Source organism: Pristiophorus japonicus, chromosome 17, assembly GCF_044704955.1.
Source record: "Pristiophorus japonicus isolate sPriJap1 chromosome 17, sPriJap1.hap1, whole genome shotgun sequence".
Taxonomy (NCBI): Eukaryota; Metazoa; Chordata; class Chondrichthyes; family Pristiophoridae; genus Pristiophorus; species Pristiophorus japonicus.
The window spans coordinates 66,639,144-66,653,172 of NC_091993.1; the positions used below are offsets into that span (position 1 = coordinate 66,639,144).

General features: G+C 45.1%; 1 protein-coding gene across 11 annotated transcripts in view; it reads left to right on the forward strand.

Annotated features, from left to right (window-relative positions):
- The window catches only part of LOC139227771 (sodium-coupled monocarboxylate transporter 1-like), a 100,801-nt gene that overhangs the window by 43,275 nt on the left and 43,497 nt on the right, over positions 1–14,029 (forward strand). Inside the window, exon 11 of one of the 11 annotated variants that reach the window (XM_070858793.1) lies at positions 12,715–12,745. The exons of the other annotated variants lie outside the window; for them this stretch is intronic. Within the exon in view, the coding sequence (XP_070714894.1) occupies positions 12,715–12,745 (31 nt within the window). The remainder of the gene's footprint in view (positions 1–12,714; positions 12,746–14,029) is intronic. 11 annotated transcript variants of the gene reach the window in all.

Consider the following 14,029-nt stretch of genomic DNA (forward strand, 5'->3'; position numbering starts at 1 on the left):
GTAGAATGTGGCTCTACCAGATAATTCCCCATTATTACTCCTCACCAATAATAATATTGGTCAGCTGTGGCTCAGTGAGTAGCACTCTCGCCTCTAAGTCAGAAGGTTGTGGGTTCAAGTCCCACTCCAGGGACTTGAGCACTTGTGACATTGTGAATTTTCTAATCATCTTTGTCGTCCTTTTTCTGACACTGCCCTCTGATACAATTCATTTCTCTGACTGAATGATACAATTCCAAAATGCTTTTTGCATTATCCCAAAAAGAAGCTTCAAAAAGGGAGAGGTCTGGGGAGAGAATTCGGTAGTGTCCTGTTTGGCCGTTAATTTTTTAATTTCGAAAATTTAGTGGCAGGCACGAAGGATTCTGAAGTTCTTTTAAATTGGGCTTTAGTGCCCCAGGAAGGAAGGGGTGCTAAATCATATGCTAATGACCTCAGTGGGGCGCTACCAACAGAGCTTTACCGAATTTTTGGGTGACTTGCATTCAGCAATCATCCTTCAATCCTTCACACTGGCTCATTCCAGCTCTTAACGGAGAGGTTTCATCAAGCTGCAGCTGATCATTTTCATTCTTACTTCTGAAGTTGAGCTGAGACCAACTGAAAGACCTCATGGCTATAGCTGCTCCCAGCCCTTGCAGAAGGCTAATTAAGAGCCTGCCTCCTCCATCACTGCTGCTGCTGCTCCTGTTCCTCCTCCTCCTCGGCCTCCTCCTCCTGAGATGGTGCAGCTACGCCTGGTGGCAATGGCTGCGCCCTCATGATGGCCAGGTTGTGCAGCATGCAGCTAATGATGATGAAAAGGGACACCTGCTCAGCCGACTACTGGAGGGCTCCTTTCGAGCATTCAAGGCAATGGAACCGTTGATTGAGCACTCTGATGGTCTGCTCAATGATGTGCCTATTGGCAGCATGGTTCTCATTATATGAGTGCTGGGCCTGAGTGTTGAGGTTGGCGAGAGGAGTCATGAGCCAGGCGAAGAGCAGATAGCCCTTGTCTCCCAGCAGCCAGCCGCAAGCTTGATGTGGTGGCTGGAAGAGAGCTGGCACACCAATCTGGGGCAGGATGAATGCATCGTGGCAGGCATTGACGATGAGGATTCGGCGTGTGTGGTCGCACACCAACTGCATATTCAGTGAGTGGTAGCCTTTGCAGTTACAGAATACCTCAGGATTGTTATGCGGTGCTCACAAAGTGATGTGGGTGCAGTCAATGGTGCCCTGCACTATGGGGAAGCCCGCTATCCTGGCAAAGCCACATGTACACTCGTGCTCCTTCTGTCTGGTGATGGGGAGGGAAATGTATTCTCTTCTCCTTCTGTAGAGAGCATCAGTGACCTCGCGGATGCAGCAATGGAAGGCAAGCTGGGGGATGTTAGAGATGTCTCCTGTTGCACACTGGAAGGATTCACTGGCTTAGAAACTGACTGGCATTGAGAGAGTCGTCCTCACCCTGGTCTGAGGCCCGAGGTCTGGTTGCAGGAGATGGCAGAGCTCTGTGACCACGTCCTTGCTGAAGCACAGCCATCGAATACACTGCTTCTCAGAGAAATTGATGTTGGAGAACTGCTGCTGGAATACCTTGGGAGGGTAAGTCCTCCTACTTGTTGGCCCTCCTACCTGTGGCCACCTTTTGCAGTCTTTCTCTTTGCCTCAGTTGCGTCTGACAGTGACGCTGGAGCACGAGGTTCAGTACCAGCACAGCCCCTGTGAAACAATATCAATGTTGGAGCTTCAAATCTTCCCTCAATGCAAGTCACAAATCTTTAAGAGCCACAACACTCCTTCAACTACAAATCTTTCAAAGAAGGAAACATTATTGGCTGACTAAAATTTCACCGGATGCTCCTCCATCCGACATCTGACTGAAACCCGACTGCTGAAGCTGTTGTCAGTGCCAGGCGCTAAACAAGGGGGCAAGGTCAGATTTTTGTTCCGAGGTCCTACCGGGGTGCTGCACACGGTGATGACGTCAGCATCACCAGGAGTAGCAGTGCGAGGCGCTACGTATTACCGCTGCCACAAAACCCCCGCCGAATTTAGGGGGAGAGGCTGTTCTCGGCGCGCTGTCGCAAACTCATTTTCGTCCCGTTAGTACACCCACGAGTAGCCCAATTTCTACCCCTGTAGTTCACCATTAGCCTGATCTGGAGGATCCATGATCCAGGTTAGCGATAAACCCCAAAAACTTTGATATTTCCCTCATAATTTTGCAGGGTTAACTGATTGGACATTACATATTACATAAGATTACATAGGATATATGGCTCAGAAACAGACCATGTTGGCGTTTATGCTCCACTCGAGCCTCCTCTCATCTTTCCTCATCTAAATAAATCAGCATAACCTTCTATTCCCTTCTCCGTCATAAGCTTGTCTAGACTTGCTCAGGCCACATCCCCAGCATTGAAGCACTGACCACGCTCGACCAGCTCTGTGGGGTGGGCCACATTGTCCGTATGCCTGACACGAGACTCCCTAAGCAAGCGCTCTACTCGGAGCTCCGTCATGGCAAGCGAGCCCCAGGTGGGCAGTGGAAACGTTTCAAGGGCACTCTCAAAGCCTCCTTGATAAAATGTAACATCCCCACCGGCACCTGGGATTCCCTGGCTCAAGACCACCCAAAGTGGAGGAAGAGCATCCGGGAGGGCACTGAGCACCTCGAGTCCCATTGCCGAGAGCATACAGAAATCAAGCGCAGACAGCGGAAAGAGTGTGCGGAAAACCTACCCTTTCCTTCAACGACTGTCTGTCCCACCTGTGACAGAGGCTGTAATTCCCGTATTGGACTGTACAGCCATCTGAGAGCTCACTTTGAGTGGAAGCAAGTCTTCCTCGATTTCAAGGGACTGTCTATAATGATGATGATGCATCTACACTATTCGCTTCAACCACTCCCTTTGGTAGCGAGTTCCACATTCTCACAACTCTTTGGGTAAAGAATTTTCTTCTGAATTCCCTATTGAATTTCTTGGTGACTATCTTATATTGATGGCTTCTAGTTAAGCTCCTTCTCACAAATGGAAACATTCTCTCTGTATCCACTCTATCAAAACCCTTTTTTAAATTTTAAAGACCTCTATTAGGTCACCCCTCAGTCTTCTTTTTTCAAGAGAAAAGAGACCCAGTCTGCTCATCCTTACCCTTGCATTTACGGCAGTATCTTCTTTGCATCTTCCCCAGTGTCTCTATATCCTTTTTATAATATGGCGACCAGAACTGTATGCAGTGCCAAGTGTGGTCTAATCAATGTTTGATACAGGTTTAGCATAACTTCCCTATTTTTAAATTCCATACCTCTAGAAATAAACCCCAGTGCTTGATTTGCTTTGTTTATGGCCTTGCTAACCTGTGTTGCAACTTTTAGTGCTTTGTGTATTTGTACTCCGAGTTCCCTTTGTTCCACTACCCCACCTAGACTCGCACTCTGCATGTAATAAGTGACCTTCCTATTCTTCCTGCCAATTATATGCCGATTCTGCAAGTTTATTAATGTCCTCCTGCAGTCCTCCTCAGTATTGACTAGCCCCCGCAATTTGGTGTCATCCACAAATTTAGAAATTACATTTTGATTTCAACGTCTAAATCGTTGATGTAAATTGTGAACAACAGTGGTCCCAGCACTGATGATTGTGCAACACGACTACCCACCTTTTTCCAATGAGAATAGCGACCCTTTACTCCTACTTTCTCCTTTCTGACTTGAAACCAGCTGACTCCGCATTCTCTGACCTTCTTCATCTGTCCATTATGAGGTACCTTATCGAAGGCCTTTTGAAAATCTAGATAAACTATTACTACTGCATTACCGTAGTCTACTCTCTTTGTTACCTCTTCAAAAAATTCAAAATGGTTAGTCAAGCAAGACTTTCCCTTTTGAAATCCATGCTGACTATTCATTATTATATATTTGATTTCTAGATGTTCTTCCATTTTCTCCTTTCGTCGGGATTCCATTATTTTCCCTACCACCGATGTTAAGCTGGCTGGTCTAGAATTCCCTGTATATGTTCTATTCCCCTTCTTAAATTTTGGTATTACATTTGCTATCCGCCAGTCCTCAAGCACTGCACCTTTTTCTAACAAATTATTAAATATGCGTAGTAATGCCTCTGCTACCTCTTCCCTAGATTATTTTAAAATGCATGGATGCAATCCATCCAGATCAGGGGTTTTATCCTCTTTGAGTTTGATTATTTAATACATCCACTTTTTTATTTTAAATCCACTTTTCTCATTACTAATCTCATCATTCCCCTTGGGGAAGAGTGACCATAATATGGTAGAATTCTTCATTAAGATGGAGAGTGACACAGTTAATTCAGAGACTAAGGTCCTGAACTTGGGTAAAGGTAACTTCGATGGTATGAGACGTGACTTGGCTAGAATAGACTGGCGAGTGATACTTAAAGGTTTGACGGTGGATAGGCAATGGCAAACATTTAAAGATCACATGGATGAACTTCAACAATTGTACATCCCTGTCTGGAGTAAAAATAAAACGGGGAAGGTGGCTCAACCATGACTAACAAGGGAAATTAAGGATAGTGTTAAATCCAAGGAAGAAGCATATAAATTGGCCAGAAAAAGCAGCAAACCTGAGGACTGGAAGAATTTTATAATACAGCAGAAGAGGACAAAGGGTTTAATTAGGAGGGGGAAAATAGAGTATGAAAGGAATCTTGCTGAGAACATAAAAACTGACTGCAAAAGCTTCTATAGATATGTGAAGAGAAAAAGATTAGTGAAAACAAATGTAGGTCCCTTGCAGTCAGATTCAGGTGAATTTATAATGGGGAACAAAGAAATAGTGGACCAGTTAAACAAATACTTTGGTTCTGTTTTTACGAAGGAAGATACAAATAACCTTCCGGAAATGCTAGCAGACCGAGGGTCTAGTGAGAAGAAGGAACTGAAGGATATCCTTATAAAGCGGGAAATTGTGTTAGGGAAATTGATGGGATTGAAGGCCGATAAATCCCCAGGGCCTGATAGTCTGCATCCCAGAGTACTTAAGGAAGTGGCCATAGAAATAGTGGATACATTGGTGATCATTTTCCAACGGTCTATTGACTGTGGATCAGTTCCTATGGACTGGAGGGTAGCTAATGTAACACCACTGTTTAAAAAAGGAGGGAGAGAGAAAATGGGTAATTATAGACCGGTTAGCCTGACATCAGTAGTGGGGAAAATGTTGGAATCACTTTTTAAGATGAAATAGCAGCGCTTTTGGAAAGCAGTGACAGGATCGGTCCAAGTCAGCATGGATTTATGAAAGGGAAATCATGTTTGACAAATCTTCTGGAATTTTTTGAGGATGTAACTAGTAGAGTGGACAAGGGAGAACCAGTGGATGTGGTGTATTTGGACATTCAAAAGGCTTTTGACAAGGTCCCAAACAAGAGATTGGTGTGCAAAATCAAAGCAAATGGTATTGGGGGTAATGTACTAGAAACATAGAAACATAGAAAATAGGTGCAGGAATGGGCCATTCGGCCCTTCGAACCTGCACCACCATTCAATAAGATCATGGCTGATCATTCCTTCAGTACCCCTTTCCTGCTTTCTCTCCATACCCCTTGATCCCTTTAGCCGTAAGGACCATATCTAACTCCCTCTTGAATATATCCAATGAACTGGCATCAACAACTCTCTGCGGTCGGGAATTCCACAGGTTAACAACTCTGAGTGAAGGAGTTTCTCCTCATCTCAGTCCTAAATGGCCTACCCCTTTATCCTAAGACTATGTCCCCTGGTTCTGGATTTACCCAACATCGGGAACATTCTTCCCGCATCTATCCTGTTCAGTGCCGTCAGAATCTTATATGTTTCTATGAGATCCCCTCTCATCCTTCTAAACTCAAGTGAATAAAGACTCAGTTGTTCCAGTCTCTCCTCATATGACAGCCCAGCCATCCCTGGAATCAGTCTGGTGAACCTTCGCTGCACTCCCTCAATAGCAAGAACGTCCTTCCTCAGACTAGGAGACCAAAACTGACACAATATTCCAGGTGAGGCCTCAACAAGGCCCTACACAGCTGCATTAAGACCTCCCTGCTTCTATATTCAAATCCCCTAGCTATGAAGGCCAACATACCAATTGCCTTCTTTACCGCCTGCTGCACCTGCGTGCCCACTTTCAGTGACTGATGGACCATGACACCCAGGTCTCGTTGCACCTCCCCTTTTCCTAGTCTGCTTCCATTCAGATAATATTCTGCCTTCGTGTTTTTGCCCCCAAAGTGGATAACCTCACATTTATCCACATTGTACTGCATCTGCCATGTATTTGCCCACTCACCTAACCTGTCCAAGTCACCCTGCAGCCTCTTAGCTTCCTCGTCACAGCTCACACCGCCACCCAGTTTAGTCACATCCACAAACTTGGAGATATTACACTCTATTCCTTCATCTAAATCGTTAATGTACATTGTAAATAGCTGGGGTCCCAGCACTGAGCCCTGCGGAACTCCACTAGTCACTGCCTGCCATTCTGAAAAGGACCCGTTTATCCCGACTCTCTGCTTCCTGTCTGTCAACCAGTTCCCTATCCACGTCAGTATATTACCCCCAATACCATGTGCTTTGATTTTGCACACCAATCTCTTGTGTGCGACCTTGTCAAAAGCCTTTTGAAAGTCCAAATATACCACATCCACTGGTTCTCCCTTGTCCACTCTGCTCGTTACATCCTCAAAACATTCCAGAAGATTTGTCAAGCATGATTTCACTTTCATAAATCCATGCTGACTTGGTCAGATCCTGTCACTGCTTTCCAAATGCGTTGCTATTTCATCCTTAATGATTGATTCCAACATTTTCCCCACTAGTGATGTCAGGCTAACCGGTCTATAAATATCCGTTTTCTCTCTCCCTCCTGACTTGGATAAAGAACTGGTTGGCAGACAGGAAGCAGAGAGTCAGGATAAACGGGTCCTTTTCAGAATGGCAGGCAGTGACTAGTGGAGTACAGCAGGCTCAGTGCTGGGACCCTAGCTCTTTACAATATACATTAATGATTTAGATGAAGGAATTGAGTGTAATATCTCCAAGTTTGCAGATGACACTAAACTGGGTGGCGGTGTGAGCTGTGAGGAGGACACTAAAAGGCTACAGGGTGACTTGGACAGGTTAGGTGAGTGAGCAAATGCATGGCAGATGCAGTATAATGTGGATAAATGTGAGATTATCCTCTTTGATAGCAAAAACACAAAGGCAGAATATTATCTGAATGGCGGCAGATTAGGAATGGGGGAAGTGCAACGAGACCTGGGTGTCATGGTTCATCAGTCATTGAAAGTTGGCATGCAGGTACAGCAGGCAATGAAGAAGGCAAATGGTATGTTGGCCTTCATAGCTAAGGGATTTGTGTATAGGAGCAGGAAGGCCTTACTGCAGTTGTACAGGGCTTTGGTGAGGCCTCACCTGGAATATTGTGTTCAGTTTTGGTCTCCTAATCTGAGGAAGGACGTTCTTGCTATTGAGGGCGTGCAGCGAAGGTTCACCAGACTGATTCCAGGGATGGCTGGACTGATATGAGGAGAGACTGGATCAACTGAGCCTTTATACACTGGAGTTTAGAAGAATGAGAGGGGATCTCATAGAAACACAAGATTCTGACGGGACTGGACAGGTTAGATGTGGGAAGAATGTTCCCAATGATGGGGAAGTCCAGAACCAGGGGACACAGTCTTAGGAAAAGGGCTGAGGTGAGGACTGAGATGAGGAGAAACTTCTTCACTCAGGGAGTTGTTACCATGTGGAATTCCCTACCGCAGAGAGTTGTTGATGCCAGTTCATTAGATATATTCAAGAGGGAGTTAGATATGGCCTTTATGGCTAAAGGGATCAAGGGGTATGGAGAGAAAGCAGGAAAGGGGTACTGAAGGAATGATCAGCCATGATCTTATTGAATGATGGTGCAGGCTCGAAGGGCCGAATGGCCTACTCCTGCACCTATTTTCTATGTTTCTATGTTAATGTCATGTCCACCTGTTCTTTCTCCCTGGTAATTACTGAAGTGAAATAATTATTTAATATGTCTGTCATCTCTCTATCATTACCTGTGGCATTATCCTGTCTATCCCTCAATGACCCTATTCCCATCCCAATCTTCCTTTGTTTATTGATGTGCCTGTAAAATATTTTACTATTTTATTTTATGCTCCATCGTAATTTAATTTCATAGTTCCTCTTTACCTTCCCAATTATTTTTTTTGACTTCTCTCCTAATCTCCATATTCTCCCTTATCATGCAGTCTCCTGTTGTCTATGTAGCTAATGTATCATCATCATCATCATAGGTAGTCCCTCGGAGTCGAGGATGACTTGCTTCCACTCTAAAAGTGAGTTCTCAGGTGACTGAGGAGTCCAATGCAGGACCTACAGTCTCTGTTACAGGTGGGGCAGACAGTGGTTGAAGGAAAGGGTGGTTGGGGCGCCTGGATTGATGCACGCTCCTTCCGCTGTCTGCGCTTGGTTTCTGCTTGTTCTCAGCGATGGGACTCGAGGTTTTCAGCGCCCTCTCGGATGCTCTTCCTCCACTTTATCCAGTCGTGGGCCAGGGATTCGCAGGAGTCGGTGGAGATGTTGCACTTTATCAAGGAGGATTTGAAGGTATCCTTGAAGCGTTTCCTCTGCCAACCTGGGGCTCGCTTGTCGTGTCGAAGCTCCGCATAGAGCGCTTGCTTTGGAAGTCTCGTGTCAGGCATGCAGACGATGTGGTCCGCCCAACGGAGCTGATCGAGCATGGTCAATGCTTCGATGCTGTGGATATTGGCCTGTGCGAGAATATTAACATTGGTGCGTCTGTCCTGCCAATGGATTTGCAGGATCTTGCAGAGGCAGCTCTGGTGGTACTTCTCCAGTGTTTTGAGGTGTCTGCTGTATATAGTCCACGTCTATGAGCCATATAGGAGGGCGGATATCACTACTACCCTGTAGACCATAAGCTTGGTCCTGGTCTTCAAACACTCTCTTCCTCAGGCGACTGAAGGCTGCGCTGGTGCACTGAAGGTGATGTTGGACCTCATTGTCAATGTCTGCTCTTGCTGTATGCCTCTTTCCTTACCCTGTTCCCTTATAGCTTTATTCATCTGTGGAGTCTCGTTGGTGTTTAGTTTGTTATTTTCTTTTAATGGAATATATTTTTCCTGCACTCTGTTGAACACAATTTTAAATGTTTCCCATTGCTGTTCTACATCATTTCTTTGCCAATATTGTTTCCCATTTTATTTTCCCCAAGTTATATTCTCAGCTCCTCAAAATCACCCTTTCTCCAATCTATTACCCTAGTTTTTGTCATACTTATGTCCTTCTCAATTATCATCATAAAGCGTATTATATTATGGTCACTATTGTCTCGATATTCCCCTACTTTTACTTCTCTTATCTGCACTGGTTCATTCCCCATTAGTAGACCAAATAATGAATCCTCCCTTGTTGGACTATTTACATATTAGGTTAGAAAGGAGTCCTGTGCACATTGTAGGAACTCCATTCCCTTATCCCCTTTACCTACCTCTTCTGTCCAGTTAATATTGGGGTAGTTGAAATCCCCTTGATGATTATTCTATTCTTTTTACTAATTGCACTCATTTATCTGCATATTTCTTCCTCCACCTCCCTTCCACTATTAGGTGCTCTGTAGTCTACGCCAATTAGTGTGGTTGATCATTTTATTATCTTTTGTCTCTATCCATATGGATTCTATTTTTGTCTTGCTGATAGCTGCGTCACTTTTTTCTGATGCCATTATGTTAACCCTAATAACTATAGCTACTCCACCTCCCCCTTTTCCCTCTTTGTCTTTGCTAAATATGTTATGCCTTGCAATGTTTAATTCCCAGTCCTGATTTTTCTGTAGTCATGTCTCAGTAATCATAGAAACATAGAAATTTACAGTGCAAAAGGAGGCCATTTCGGCCCATCGTGACCACGCCGGCCGACAGAGCCGCACGGCCTTTGGTCAGCAGCCCCAAAGGTTACATCTAAACTTATGAACAATGACGGAAAGGCAAAGAGCACCCAGCCCAACCAGTCCGCCTCACACAACTGCAACACCCCTTATACTGAAACATTCGACACTCCATCCCAACTGGAGCCATGTGATCTCCTGGGAGAGACAAAAACCAGATAAAAACCCAGGCCAATTTAGGGAGAAAAAAATCTGAGAAAATTCCTCTCTGACCCATCCAGGCGATCGAAACTAGTCCAGGAGATCACCCGGGCCGTATTCTATTCCCTGCAGTACTTACTATTATATCTGCGCCGCCCAACAAAAGGTCATCCAGTCTAATCCCAGTTGCCAGCTCTAGGTCCATAACCCTGCAGGTTACGGCACTTTAAGTGCCCATCCAACCATCTCTTAAAAGTGGTGAGGGTTTCTGCATCCACCAATCTTCCAGGCAGCGAAATCCAGATCCCCACAACCCTCTGCGTAAAGAAGCCCCCCCCCCTCAGATCCCCTCTAAACATTCCACCAACCACCTTAAAATTATGTCCCATCACAATAGACCCTTCCACCAATGGAAATAGGCCCTTACTATCCACTATGTTCAGGCACCTCAATATTTTGTACACCTCAATAAGGTCTCCTCTCAACCTCCTCTTCCAATGAGAACAAACCCAGCCTATCCAATCTGTTCTTATAACTAAGATTCTCCATTCCAGGCAACATCCGAGTAAATCTCCTCTCTAGTGCAATCACATCCTTCCTTTAATGCGGCGACCAGAACTGCATGCAGTACTCCAGCTGTAGCCACCAAAGTATTGTACAATTTAAGCATAACCTCCCTGCTCTTATATTCTATGCCTCGTCCAAGAAAAGCAAGCATTCCGTATGCCTTCTTAACCACCTTATCCACCTGGCCTGCTACTTTCAGGGATCTGTGGACAAGCACTCCAAGATCCCTTTGTTCATCTACACTATTAAGTGGCCTACCGCTTAATGTGTATGCCCTTTCCTTATTAGCCCTCCCAAAGTGCATCATTTTCATTAATCCCTAGTATGTCTGGTATCTCGCAATGCATGATTGCCTCCCCTGTTTTATTTTGGACACTATGCATTGCTGTACGGACAGTTTACCTCATTTTTAACAGGATTTCCTGCCACTTTATGCTTAACCATCTTTTTAAGACTCCTGTTCTATAACTCTATTTATTCCCTTGCCATTAATGTCCTCTTTTACTTTATTATTTCGTATGCTCTCTTTTCCTGTTGTTTATATTTGGCTGGTTATGTTTCTTGTAGATCCTTCCCCCCATCTAACTAGTTTAAAGCCTTTGCCACCTCCCTATTTACCCCTTCCGCTAGGACACGGGTCCCATCCCTGTTCAGATGGAGCCTGTCCCATCGGTACATCTCCTTCCTGTCCCAGAACTGGTGCCAGTGTCCCATGAAAAGGAATCCCTCTTTCCCACACCAGCCCTTTAACCACGTGTTAATTCTCCTGATCTGTCTGCTTCTATGCCAATTTGCACGTGGATCAGGCTATAATCCAGAGATTATTACCCTTGAGGTCCTGCTTTTTAATTTCGAGCCTAACTTCTGATACTCCCTCAGCAGGACCATCATCCCTGTTCCTACCTATGTCGGTTGTTCCATCATGGACCACGACAATTAGATTTACCCCCTCCTTTTCCAAGTTCTTCTCCAGCCGCCGTGAGATATCCCTTACCTGCCTACAGAGGACAAAGAGTCCCCTATCACTACCACATTTCTATTCTGCTCTTCCACCACCCCAGTGTCTCTGGGACTGTCTTCTCAACCTCTCCTAAATCTCTGCTACCCAGCTCCCTAACAGTCACACCCTCCCTTTCCTGAACCTGTGCTTTTCTCTGGGGTGTGACTGTATTCTGGATAAAACTGTCCAGAAATTCCTCCCCCTCCCTTATGTGTCGGAGTGTCTCCAGCTCGATGACTCTGAGCCGGAGTGATTCGAGATGGAGACATCTCCTGCAGACGTGTTTGCTCGGGACAGTCTCACTGTCCACAAACTCCCACAAACTGCAGTCCAGTCACACAACCTGCCCTGCCATGTCTCTGTTTAGCCTTATTTTATTTATTTAATTAGTTAAAATCTTTATTCAATGATTATTTATAGTTATATTAATTAGTTTAACTGGTTAAGGTTTAAATTTAATACAGTATGTTATAGTTTCGCGGTCCCAGTTTAAACCCAGAAAAAAAGCTTTACACTCACCAACCAATCACCTACCTGCTGTTCTATGACGTCACTCCTTGTTTTTTTGAAATCATCGAAGGTTCCGCTGCCCTCCCTGCTCATACTGCCTGTCTATTTATAGCGCCGCTGTTCTGGCTGTTTTATCCCAGGTCCGCTCCTCCCGCTGCTGCTCGGAAGTTGTTCTACAGACAACGATGGTCATTCTTTCCTGAGGTTGCGATGTGTTCCGATGAGGATGTGTCTTGTTAAAGAGCACCATGCACAAACATTTTAAACCAGACCTAGCCATTGTGTTTGTTGAGTGTGTACTGTCCAGGCTGGTTTCTGTGATTATTGGATTATCTCACCATTTATCTCATTGCTGTTTGTGAGATCATGTTGTGCCCAGAATTCTGGCCATGTTTCCCCATATTACAGCAGTCACATCACTTCAAAAGTACTTAATTGTCTGTGAAGGACTTTGGTATGTGCTAAATGCATCTTGTTCTTTCTTTTTCAATTTATCTATTCATCACTCTTGATTAATCAGAAGTGATGCTGTGGGAACACAAGACTCAAAGGTGGGCAGTTAATTAATATAGATTGTTTCATTAATTTGTATTTAGAACATCTTAAATGGTTCAGTTAATTGACACTTTCTGGAAAATCAAAGAAATGTGAAAATGTAACACTTGAATGGTTTGTAATATAAAATTATGGGAACAGCCACTGTTTAACAATGAATCGAATGGGATGGAATTCCTCCCACCTTACCTCCCCCTGGGTGGCCAGTCAGGCCTGTCACCACATCCTCACCCCGGCTTGGCTTCTCCTCCCCACCTCCATCCAGGAAAGGACGGTGTCATGTATTCTACTGTCATTGTAATCCATGTATAAACTGACCTTGGTGGTGAACTTGTGGGAGACACTCCTAAGCTGGACTTTCAGGTATAAAAGGGGAAGCTCCACCCATCTTCTACACTTCAGTGCTGGCAAATAAAGGTTACTGGTCACAGAGTGACCTTCTCTCGAGTATGGGCTTCATGTGCATTTGTACTGTATAGTAAGGACATATTATTGGAGATGAAAAATTGGGATTCAAACCACGCGAGCATGGCCACTAGCAGCACAGATGAGAGGTACTGTGTTGGTGATGATTGGGACGACTTTATTGAGAGACTACAGCAAAGTTTCGTCACTAAGGAATGGCTGGGACAGGATTCAGCCGACAAACACAGGGCTCATCTCCTGACGGTTTGTGGATCCAGAACGTACTCCCTGATGAAGGACCTTCTAGCGCCAGAAGAACCGGCGGACAATACCTTTGAAGAGCTCAGTAAGTTGATCGGGGAACACTTTAAACCGGCGAGCGGCATGCACATGGCAAGACACCGGTTTTACACGCACCGGCGGCGAGAAGGGCAAAGCGTTCCAGACTTCGTGGCAGACCTTCGGTGACTGGCGAGCCTATTAAGTTCCCAGATGCATGCAGAGCGGAGATGCTGCGAGACTTTTTTTATTGAGGGCATTGGGCACGCTGGGGTTTTCAGGAAACTGATTGAGATCAAAGACTTGACACTGGAAACGGCGGCTTTAATGGCCCAGACATTTATCTCAGGGGAGGAAGAGACCAGAATGATGTTTGACAAAAATCTTGGTTTAAATGCAGCAACTGGACAGGGAGTCAACATTGTTAACGCGCACACAGTTCTCCAGGCAGACAGGGGCAATTGGACATGCCTGAGCATGTAGTCGAACCCAAAGAGGGAATTCAACAGAGACAATGGCTAGTTGAACGGTGATTCATGCCATCGCAAGGGACAATGCGGCCAGTAATGGGGCCATCAGCACCTGTCAATGGTGCG